We start from the raw sequence: 12,755 nt of genomic DNA, 5'->3' as shown, positions 1-12,755 counted from the left end.
GTTGAAACTAAACCGGTGGTTCTTTTTATACAAATATATGTGCTCTTTTGGGGTGAGCTGGGAAATGTGCTGTAGTGAAGCATTGTGTGATGTCTTTTGTGACAATACCTATAAGCAATTGAATTTGCTCTTGCAATTTTTATACTTATGCGCATGTGACAAGCAATTTGTACATAATTTTTTTGATCTCACGAAATAGTTTCTTTCTTTAATTTTTTGAATTTTTCGCAAGATTGTAGTTTATGCCCTCTTGTGCATAGTTCGCATGACGTATACTTATTCTGTTGGGATGTGAACGATTGCGTTTTGTAAAAGCTTCTGTTTAATTTATTTTTGCTACTAGCTTGGGGCTTCAAAAGCTTCTTTTTAGGTCGTGTTGAACAATTTTTGTTTGAATTAGTTTTTTATCTACCCTTTCAGCGATTTCGTACTGGGTAGATAGAAAGTCATTCATTTGTTGCCACGTTGGGCACTTTTTTCGAGATGAGAGCGATTGCTCCCACAAAAGTAAAGATTTTTCTGGTAAAGCGGCGGTGCATATATTTACCAGTATTGGGTCCCAGCTGTCTGTGGGAATATTTTGTGTCGATAGACAAGCAATTAGAAACAGTGGATTGCAGTTTTATAAATTCTTCACTTGATTCCTTTTGAATCTTAGGCAAGTTCATTAGTATCGTTACTTGCTTATCGACCAATATTCTCTCATTTTCATATCTAGATTTAAGAGCTTCCCAAGCCAAATTGAAATTATCGTCATTTAGTGCGAACTGTTTTACTATTACGCCTGCTTGACCTTTTGTTTTGATTTGGAGGTGATACAATTTTTGCGCTTTTGATAATTTCGGATGGTTGATGTAAACGGCTGTAAACATGTCCCAGAAGGACGGTCATTCTTCATAACCTCCATGAAATGTTTCTGTGTCACATGCGGGCACCTCGAGGTGGATGCCTGAACTTGCCTCTTGATTTTGTACTTGTGGCAGCTCTACTCTCGGATGTGGAGTAGGTGCAATAACTTTTATTAACTTTAACTGATCGGAGATCATAGCTTTTGTAGCTTCGTACTGGTCTAAGCAGTTTTTGTATATTGCGTAAGCCGAGGTTGTAAAATTTTGTGGTAGATCTGATGACTTAGTTTCTACTATGTCGTCATAAGCCGCTTGGAGACGAGTCCAAAAATTATTAAGATTTTGCTTTTTTATTTCTAATAACGATTCAGAGTTGTCTTGAAACGGTGAAGATGAAAATCTAGTGCAGTATCTAATTAACCTGTCACTTTCTGAAATAAACATAGCAAGGTGTATGTTGTTTATTATTAAAATTTATCATTATATTTATATAAGTATCAAAACTAATTAAAATTTTCTCAGTGTATACTGATTTGAATAAAGCAATAAAGTTTATTACTCTTTTCGGTAAATAAGTATTTGTTATTTATATTATATTGGTAAAAGGTTTATTAATACAGTTTCGAATTTAATTGCAATATTATTATTATTATTATTAAATATAGGTATATATATAATATATTTTTTTTTCATGTAACTGCACTTTTAATTACTAATACTTTTTATGTCCTTATGTTGAAGAATTTAGGTACACTCTAATATGGACTTGTTTGTACGCAGTTAGGTTATTTTGCAATTGAGAGTTTGAATTGACCCAATGTATATAGGGTATACTTATGTATAAGCATAGGTAGATTGTGTGCCGTATGGATGTATATGGTGAATATGCGTATTATTTTCGCGGTACGAATAAAGCGAGAACAAAGAATTGATAATCAGCAGGTAGTTTACCGTCTGCACTTGGCTATAGGTAAATATTTTAATGTACAAATTTGTACTTGTCACGTATGTACCATATAGTTTGCAGTTTCTAAATTTTAATTTTTACTATATATGAAATAAATATACAATATATGGTGTATATACTTAGCTCTTAGCAATTATATGTATAAAGAATATGTATATACGAATATATAATATGTACGTAATATGAATGTATATATATGAAAGCATATATATTTTTGCACTAAGGTATGCATATATGTTTGTATGTTTTGTTTATTTATTTATTTTTTTTGTTGAATTTTGTATATTTAAATATACGATGGTAAGCGTATATAAGCAAAAAATGTTATATACAATATATGTATGGATACATATATAATATAATTTAAAGTTTATTTAAAGATAAACTGTATTTTCCGGACAAACATATGTATGTGCTCAAATAAATAAAAGTGAAATGAATACGCTCACTTTGATTCTGTAGGGTATTTTTTGGAGGGTGTATGTTGCCTTTGTGCCTTTTGCGTTTTGTTCCTATTCCTGTGCTCCAGCTGACTACCTCCTTGTGCTGTTTGTTTATCCGCGCTTTCTGTTCAAAAATTCGCGCCCGTTTGTTTTGTTTTTATACTCTCGCAACCTGTTGCTACAGAGTATAATAGTTTTGTTCACCTAACGGTTGTTTGTATCACCTAAAACTAATCGAGTTAGATATAGGGTTATATATATATAAATGATCAGGATGAAGAGACGAGTTGAAATCCGGGTGACTGTCTGTCCGTCCGTCCGTCCGTCCGTCCGTCCGTGCAAGCTGTAACTTGAGTAAAAATTGAGATATCTTTATAAAACTTGGTAGACATGTTTCTTGGTACCGTGAGACGGTTGGTATTGCAGATGGGCGTAATCGGACCACTGCCACGCCCACAAAATGCCACTAATCAAAAACAAATAAAGTGCCATAACTAAGCTCCGCAATAAGATACAAGACTGTTATTTAGTACACAGGATCACATTAAGGAGGGGTATCTGCAGTAAAGAATTTTTTTTAAAAGTGGGCGTGGTCCCGCCTCTAATAGGTTTAATGTGCATATCTCCTAAACCGCTAACGCTATAATAACAAAATTCACTGGGAGTAAATATTTTTAGCACTTCTTTTGACGGTGTAAAAATAGTTGAAATCGGGTGGTAACTCCGCCCACTCCCCATATAACGGTACTGTTAAAAACTACTAAAAGCGCGATATATCAAACACTAAACACGGCAGAGACATAAAGTCTTATCTCTGGGATGGTATGAGATGACTTTATAGAAACCGCGTTCAAAATTAGACAGTGGGCGTGGCACAGCCCACTTTTAGGTGAAAACCCATATCTTGAGATCTGCTTAACCAATTTCAACAAAATTCGGTACATAATGTTATTTTTATATTTCTATGTTATAGTGCGAAAATGGGCGAAATCGAACTACAACCACGCCTATTTCCCATATAACACCATTTTCAATTCCATCTGATTCTTTCACTTTCCACTATGCATATCAAGCAACAATGATTATATCGGGGTAAAACTTTGCGTGAATAATACGTTTAAAGTATGCCACCTTGTGACCAAAAATTGTCTATGTCGAACCAAAACTGTTCAAGCCCCTAAGTACTAAATATGTGGACCCCAGTGCCTATAGTTGACCATCTACCGAAAATATCAGCCAATCCACAAAGAAATCTCAAACTTCTATACCATTTGACTTTGCGAGAATATAAAATGTTCGGTTACATCCGAACTTAGCCCTTCCTTACTTGTTTTTTATAATTCTTAGTAATTTTTATTTTTGTTATAAAAGTCCGGAGGTGTCTTTCAGTAAGGCTCGAGGGGCCATGAATAAAAATATACCCAATTTATTGGGAGCACGAAATTTATTTTCATTACCTTTAAATAGGATTATAAAAGAAGCACTCGAATCATTAGTTTTATAATTGAACTCCGTTCAAATTTATTTATTTAACAAATTATTAATTATTAAACAATTAAAATTTAATAAAAATAGTTGTGCTGGACTGAAAGCAAACCAGCTGATTGCGCGAAAATGAAGTCCGAACAATGAAGGTTTGAGTTATCGACGCGCTGTGCCGCTGAGAATTCTAGTTAGCGCGTAGGATCACTATTTAATCGAATGTGTATAAGCAAATGTTGATGTGGCGCTCAGGCCCGTAGACGATAAGCGAATGATATATAGCGAATGATCCCGTCCTTTTTGTTAGGTGGCTTCGTGCATGTTGTACTCAGAGGTTGAGTGTGGTGGTGTCATCATGTGTAGTATTCTCAAATGTTGAGTCCGGTGTGGTGTGTTTCATTAGGGTGTGCCAGTTTTACACAAGTAGAGTGGTGTTTATATGTAGGGGTGGCTTATCTCATTTAAACACCGTTATTGGGTGTCCATTTAATGGTTGAGTGATATCGGTCATTAGAGTTACATGTAACGATATGTATCCTCAGTTCTGTTGAGAGGCTTGAACCATCAATTCCTGTTCGTTTTTCTAATAGGGTTAAGTGCAGCCACTCAATGTATGCATTGCCTATATGGGAATTTAGTTTTGTTAGGTGTACCTCTACTCCTTCTGCATTTAAGAACTGTATCAACTGTTCGGCCCTGAATTCATTATCCATTATGGTTTGTTTTGGTTTTCCAAATTTAGTGAAATGTTCAATTATAATAACCTCCTTTGCAAATGTCTACATGTATTATTTCGTTTTGATCTGTTGGTGTTTCTGTTAGTTTAAACTTTGGTCTTATCGGTTTCCTATCATACTTAACTCTTTGGCACTATTCACAGTTATTTATTATCAATTGTATTTCTTCCTTGAATTTCGGATAGTAAATTTTATCTTTTAATGTATTATAGGTTTCACTATGTATTCAATTCCACTTCTTCTTCTATTTCTAAGGCTCTTTTTGTGCATTTTACAAATTTTAAACTTTTATCTTGAGCAAACATTTCAATGAGTAACTTCTGTATTTTATGATAACCTGCTTCAGACACTTCTGAAAACATTCCAACTATTCCGCTTCCTTTTATACATTTTTTTAATGTTTCCTTGTTATCTTCTTCTTCATCGATTGGGTTTATTTCAATTATTTTTCTGCCATGGAGTCTTTGCATCTGAGTTTTTGGGCTATGTGTCAATATAATTTGAATTTTGTATTTATTTACAGTTTCTTCCTTGATTACAAAGTGTTTTAGCAGTTCTTCTTCTGCAGAATGTACTGTATCCGACATTTCTAAATTTGATTCATCGTCGTTCCCTTCTCTTATTTTAGGCGAATTTTGAATTCGACTTAGGAAGTCCGCTACTACGTTATCTTTACCCTTTACACTTTTGATGGCGTGGTGCAAATTCTTTCCCTTTATATTGTACCTGTTATTTAGATACTTAATCGAGCAGTGATCAGTTACTATCTTAAATTTTGCTCCGTATATGTATGGTCTAAAATAAGTTACTGCATACATGATTGCAAGGAATTCTTTGTCTCTCATCGCATATTTATGCTCATGATTGTTTAATGTTCTTGAGATAAAGCATATTGGTTGGCCTTGCTGTGAAAGAACAGCTCCAATAGCGTAATCGCTTGCATCCGTGGTAATTCTATATTTCTTGTCATATTCAGTAAACTTTAAAATTTTATGTGATGAGATAAGGGTTTTTAATTTTCAAAGCTGGCTATATATTGAGGATTTCTCGGATTTATTTTGTGTAATATGATATTAGTATGAAATATATGTTTATATACATATACTTGTATGTATGTATATATCCAACGGTGGCATCTAATTTTATTATGCTATTGCAATAGCATATTACAATATATAGTGCCTATACAAGTTGATATGATACATGTTGAAATATACTTATTTTTGGCTTAGGAGTGGTGGAGTCATCTGATGACACTACTCGGGCTTTAGTTGAAAACAGTTGTTCATCCACTGTGTTTTTTTAATATGGTTTATAACAAGCCTGGCTTTTACTCATAAATCTGTTCCATAGTTCAGAATGAGTGCAAATATATCGCTTTTTAACCTTTCGGATCGTTCGGTTCGTTTATCAAAGCGTATAAATCTCAGAATTTGTATAAATCTATCTCTGGTCATTGTGTCTCGGAAAAAAAGGACTCCATTTTTTTGACCATATTATCAATTATAAATTCACAGTTACACAACCCAACATAATATTTCATTTTCCGTAACCAGTAGGTCCTACGATAGCCTTGAATATAGTATGAACGGACGGCCTACCCATAGATTTCCCTGTGTTCCTGCCGTGTCCCGTCAACTGCAATTTCAATTTCTTCCTTTACATCTCGGGATGTACTTGGAATACTCGTCCTCTCATCCTCGGTGTCAGGACTAGACGTGCTCTTTTCTTGTTACGACGAATATTGAAGAAGTTTTCGTCTTCAGTACCGGAGAATCGCTCCATTTCTGCAGTTTAAGTGGGTTCAGAATCTTCACTGAATTCATCACTTTCACCTAATTCATATTGATCTTCTTCAGAGGACACCTTAGAACACTCCTCATTGATGTTGATTATTTTGGTCAATTTCTTATTATATTAGTAAAGTAAAAAGTGCATTTGTCCGATTTAAGTCAAATATGTGCCGTTTTGTTCATAAACTTGTTGCCAACTTCATTATACCCCTCTCGTAGAAGGCTGCGTCCCTATTGGCAAAAAACTCGAAGAGCCAATTTTCACAGGCCTCTCTTGAGGCTAACTTCTCACCATTAAGCGCGTTCGCCATGGACAGGAAAAGATGGTAATCACTTGGTGCCAAGTCCGGACTATAAGGTGGGTGCATTAGGACCTCCCATCCGATTGGCGTTGTCCTGATGGAACACAATTCGGCCTCTGTTGATCAAAGATGGCCTCTTCTGAATGAGTGCTGCCTTCAAGCGGTCCAGTTGTTGGCAGTAGAGGGCCGAATTGAGCGTTTGGCCATATGGGAGCAGCTCGTAGTAGATGATTCCTTGCCAAACACACAGCAAAACCTTCTTGGTCGTCAATCCGGTCTTGGCCACCGTCTGAGCCGCTTCCCCGAGCTTTGACCACGACCGTTTGCGCTCGATGTTACCGTAAGTGACCCATTTTTCATCGCCAGTCACAATCCGCTTCAGAAACGGGTCGATTTTGTTGCGATTCTGCAGCGATTCGCAGATGGAAATTCAGTTCATCATGTTTTTTTGCGTTAGTTCGTGTGGCACCCAAACATCGAGCTTCTTTTTGAATCCAAGATTATGCAAATGGTTCCAAACGGTTTTCTGGCTTATCTTTAGTTCCTCAGCAATTAAATAAGTGCTCACGTGACGGTCTGTTTCCACTATTTCCATGATTTTATCGCAATTTTCGACGACAGGCCTTCCAACACGTGGTGCATCTGAGTACTGAGTCAATCAATCGAAATCTGTCAAAGACAAACTTTTAGCGTGAATAAACACGTTTTCAGCGCCGTATAGTATGACATGATGCGACACGTAACACTAGTACTATGGACAATAACGCCATCTCTTAGATAAAAACCGAACGAACTTTTTACTTTACCTAATATATCGTGTTTCTACTCAAAATTGCTAGAAAAGGGTAATCAGTGAAAGTAAAAAATAACGTGCCCAAATCGCTCGTTTGGTGTGGACTGTCATTTCTTACATTCGTCTTCTCGGTGAGTAGTTACTTATAGAGGCGCTATTGAGATAATGAGTTGGGGCTCTTAGTGCTTTCTATCGATTGAGCGGGTTTCGAGATATTTCATTGCAAAGTTTGAATTTCGTCAAATTCCCGTAAACCTAGTGTTAATATTGGCAAACCCATCACAAAGTCAGGTTGAATCGTAGCGATCTGACTCGCCTTTAATGTTACAGTTGGGAAACTTACACAGACATGCTAAACAACAAAGATTAAAAGAAGATCAAAAAAAAGTAAGTAAAACAAAAACTAATAGAAATATAATAAATTATGAGGTAAATAAAATATTATATTAATATTAATAATTACAATTAAAAACAAACACAAAAATAATAAGAATGTTTTTTCAAAACTAAGACTGTTTGAAAAAACAATATAACGAAAAGTTTTAGATGCACTGGAACAAATAAAAAACTACACGCAACACAGCTGTGAATAGAGAAGTAGATGAGATAAATAAATAGAGAAACTAAAATAAAACAAAGCGTAAAATAAAAGAAAGGGAAACAAAAGCTGACTCGGCCCCAAAATTCGAATATTTAAGCTTTAAGATAATGCACAAAACTTAAGAGCACTTATACTTAGCTTGCAATTCAAAATCAAATCACTAAATATTCATTAAATCACTATATAAATATAAATACAAATTATTAATATGGAAGATTTTCGTAACATAAAAATACAAAAATTCACAGCCAAAAATTTAAGATAAAGTATGTACTCCTTCGTCCAGTTCGAGAATGTGGTCGCTATGGATTTGGAAGGAGAGGGTGTCAGGCCCCTTGCGGAGAAGATGCGAGAAAGATCGGTAAGATAGCTGTTTAATTTCGAACACATGTCATCGATTACATTGTCTGACGTCAATCGTGCCATCATCTGCATATGAGATGATTGAAATTCCTTCTGGTGATTGAGGGAGTCGAAATACAGAAGTTAAACAGTAGCGGAGAGGAGGAGAAAATTTTGTAGTTTTGCAACAGATTTGGTAGGCATTTTGGTACCCAGAGATTTTCTCTAGTGGTAACACTGCACCAAATACCAAATACGGTGATCTCTAAATCTACAGTTGCATCTATATTGCATATGTTAGGCAGAATAAGAGATAAATTGATAATTTTAAGGAAATATTTAATATAAGTTCTGATTATATAATAAGGTCGGGTTAAGCTGGCTGACTGTCACGTCATACATAGACCTAAAGGTCCTTTCCCAGATGGAAGTTTTTTAATACGAGCTGAAGTTAACGTCGCGCAGGACGTTAACGCTTTTTGCGAATTTTTATAGAGACTTCTCTGCAATTTCTACATGTGTCATCGTTAATAATGCCCATACGACTCGCAAGTGATGCCAGTAAGTTGTGACCTGTGAATAGGCCAACATCCGTCCTGCAGTCTTTTCGAGACCATGTGAGTAGAAAGCTTGCGAGTTTTCTTTCAGCTCATGATCTTGGCGATACTGCAAGCTCCTAAGGCATTCACCCTGATCCGTATGCCAGCGCTTTCGAACATTTCGTTGTGTATAATTTTTAACGATTTGCGTATTTTTTGAACTGGTTCGGTAGTCAAGCGGATGGCACTTTTGGCTAGCTCATCAACTATTTCGTTTCCCGGAACGCCCTTGTGGCTTGGAACCCAGTATATATGCAGCCGCACTCCGGCAGCCACTATTTCTACTGTCTCCCTGCTTCTAAGGACATGTTTGCATTGGCCTCAGCGCCTATCACCAGGGGTCTTTTCGATTTTTCAGTCGGATCTACCGAATTTCGGAGTTCCACTGGTGGCGCTTAGTCATCGTAAGGTATGTAACAGGATGCAAGAAGTAGTGTCTCATTCTTGCCATGCTTTACAGCCACTACTGTCAGGGCATCTGTTAATAAATTTGGGTTAATATTATATATGAATGCATACGTTTCCTTACCAGTATAACAGTTATTAACTTGTTTGTGGGAATGTAAGTATGTGTAGTATGACGGTGACTTAAGTCCCGATACCATGTTTACCGAGCCTATCCATGGTTCTTGAACTAAAGCACTTATACTTAAAGCCGCATCGCAGCCGATCCTCACTAAATTTAGAAGGAGCTCGGCAGAGGCGATCTTGCTTTTATAACGGTTTATCGGAAGAACTGCTAAGGTCAGGCTTCTTCTCGGGGTAGGGTTGCATCTCCGTTTCTGCATTATAGAGTTTAGGGTGGCCTCTAGGATCTCACCTAGATCGTGCTCGACCTTCCGCTCCTCCAGCGGGTTTAAGTTGTTATTGGCCGGGCCGCGGTTTTTGTGGCGAAGTACATAGTGAGTTGCTGTCAAAAATTTATGATGTTGTTAATTTCCTTCCAATTTCAAACAATTTGTTATCTACAAATACACATGTTTTAAATTTTAGGCAAACCTTTCCGATCCTGATCCCACGCCTTTGGAACTATACAAGCTTTTATTAGAAGAACTAAAGCATGAACACAAAGTCAGGAAGCAATTTGATAAACTTATTGAAGAAATCAATAGAATATTTGATATTCGCAAACAAGAAGTAAAGCGTCCTATTCTGAAATTCAGTATATTTGATCCTTTGCGTAACGCAGCGGCCAAAGAATTACGGATGAGGAAGGTAAGTATTGTTCCGGAATGACAACATATTTAAATTTTTTAGTAGGTAGTAGGTGTAATATTAGCATTTAGAATTTATTGTTTCTTGTTATACTTCCGCAACATGTTGCTACAGAAAATGATCGTTTTGTTCACCTAACGGTTGTTCGTATATATAAATGATCAGTATGACAAGACAAGTTAATTTCCGAGCCATAACGTAACTAAAATGGTTCACGTGTCCCTTGGCATCCAAGGGAAGTAGGTGGCGGAAGCGGACTACTGCTACGCCCGCAAAATGCTGTTAAACGAAAACCTACAAGGTGCTATAACAAGGCTCCAAATTGAAGTATAAAGTAGTGAGGGGCACATGTCGGCTGATAATTTTTAAAAGGTGGGCGCAGCTCTGCCTCTTAAGGTTTAATGTACAAATTTCACAAACCTCTCTCTCTCTCTCATCCCCTCAGTGGATGCAAAAATGGGGGATATTCAATAGTAACCACGCCTATATAACGGTTATGTTGAAAACTGAAGAACTTCATTGGAAAAGGCAAAAAATTGCACAATGGGCGAGAAACTACCCACGTATGTATGAAAAAGTGTGAAATCGGAATGCAACCACGCCTACTTCCCACATAAATAATTTTAAATTACCTCTGATATTTTCACATTACAGTACACAAATCAAACACGCGCTCTAATACCGAATATGTGGACTCCAGTGAATATAACTGATTTTATACCGAAAGTATCATTCTCTAAATTGTACAATAAAATTTAGAGAACGTCTTTTCCTGGCAATAATGTGTCTTGGTGCCAAAAAAATGTGAAATCGGATCAATGCTATCAATGGACTACGAACCTCATATTTTTAATATAATCATTTTCAAAATTCATGTTGACTTTACACCATATGTATCGGTCGATATATGTATGAGTTAACAAAATGGAACTTAGAGAACATCTTTTTCTTAAATTTCATTTAGATATTTTGAAATCTGACTAACAAATTTCTATAAATCTAAGCCAAATTTTGTCTCACAAATCGCTGACTATCGAAATCGATTTTAGAATAATAATCTCTTATGCATGGTTGTTAACGTACATAGTTCTCAAAACATCTAATAAAATACCTTAATGTATAAAATTACTGAGTTTAATTTTTACAATAAATTCTTTTGAACAAAATTCACGCGTGGTTTTCTTTTGAAATAAATAAAACAATGGCGTGTGCGACCCAATAAATTGGGTACACACATATTCATAATAAAAATCAAATAGATATAAGACAAGTAAGACAAAAAATTCTTTTTATATTATGTTAAACCGTCATGAACTGTTAAAAAATTCGTTTTCAAATAAGAGTAATATTTCAAAAGTGTTATCATTTAATTTAATTTATTTTTACACTGTATGTGAGTTTAGGTAGTATAACCAGACAACTTAGAAGAACGAGAAGGGGCAAATTTAATTTTGTATGGTCACAGAACGTAAATGAATAGATAAGGAGCAAATGTTAAATGAAATCTTTTTGAGTACTAATTTGTAATTCCAGATGAGGGAACATCGAAAAATATAACTTCGAAAAAGAAAAATACACCACGCAATGTTCGAAATGCTATAAATAGACACAACGAATATTCAAATTTAGATATAGTTATGTTTTCAATTTCCATGATATGACAAATTTATAATTATGAAAAGCCTTCTGGATTAAAAATCTGTATTACCGGTAAAAACCCCAGAATTCATAATAAAATAAACATTTAATGGGCAATTTTTCCAACTTATGTATGTGCGTAGCGTGAGCAATTGCTTATTGAGCAAAGGATAACAGTAAAACGGTGGCTAAGCGGCCTCATTTCCACTTTTGTGGTGGCTTAGGTCGTAAGCGCGAAGGAGTTAAGTTCATTCCGAATACGAGCATATAAGTTCGAGTCCTACAACTCATGTAAATTAAAATTAATTTAATTAAATTTTTTTAATTTTTTTTTTTTTATTAATTGGAGTCTAAGCATATCATAATTTAATTTCTTTAATAGCATACTTTATTTCCAGATATAATTAAAAAATATCAGGAAAATATTCATATGTTTAGGTTTATTAAATATTACCTTATTATGCGTATTTACACAAATGTGATACTCACACATACATTCTTAAATGCACGTACGCTGATGCTTGCTTCTTCTTGCCCCGCACAAGCAATGACTTTTGTCAACACTTTTTGCTTTTTGTGAGAAGCAAGTTGAACGATCACAAGTAAGAAGGGGTCAGAGGCGCACTGCCACATAATTATATCAGATATATATTTTAAAAACGATTATAGGTATGAATTTATTTGTATTTATATTTTTACGTATCTATTAATTATATTACGTCAATGAGTCATTAATGCATCAGTATTTTTCAATTCAAATTAAGCAACATATTAATATATTATGAGCCTTCACTTGACACGCCTCTGTGCATGGTGGCAAGTCAACGAAATAACGGCGAGTTCGCGGGGACATTGTGTTGTTGAAAAAAATCAAATGACGACTTTGTCTATAAACATACATATATACATATGAGCTCGCATACATATTGACGGCGAATTTTGCGCATCTGGCGGAGTTGACAAAATTTGTTTGAATCGACAATGTCGGTCGGCTA

At 35.5% G+C, this 12,755-nt stretch overlaps 1 protein-coding gene across 2 annotated transcripts in view; it reads left to right on the top strand.

Moving 5' to 3' along the window:
• lobo (lost boys) overlaps nucleotides 1-12,755 on the top strand; it is a 375,899-nt gene that overhangs the window by 345,679 nt on the left and 17,465 nt on the right. For both annotated transcript variants that reach the window (XM_070113050.1, XM_070113049.1), the window contains exon 7: nucleotides 9,901-10,122. In XM_070113050.1, the coding sequence (XP_069969151.1) occupies nucleotides 9,901-10,122 (222 nt within the window). The remainder of the gene's footprint in view (nucleotides 1-9,900; nucleotides 10,123-12,755) is intronic.

This window comes from Bactrocera oleae, chromosome 2 (assembly GCF_042242935.1).
Source record: "Bactrocera oleae isolate idBacOlea1 chromosome 2, idBacOlea1, whole genome shotgun sequence".
Classification (NCBI taxonomy): domain Eukaryota; kingdom Metazoa; phylum Arthropoda; class Insecta; order Diptera; family Tephritidae; genus Bactrocera; species Bactrocera oleae.
Note: the sequence above shows the minus strand (reverse complement) of the source record. Positions and strands in the feature narration are given on the sequence as shown.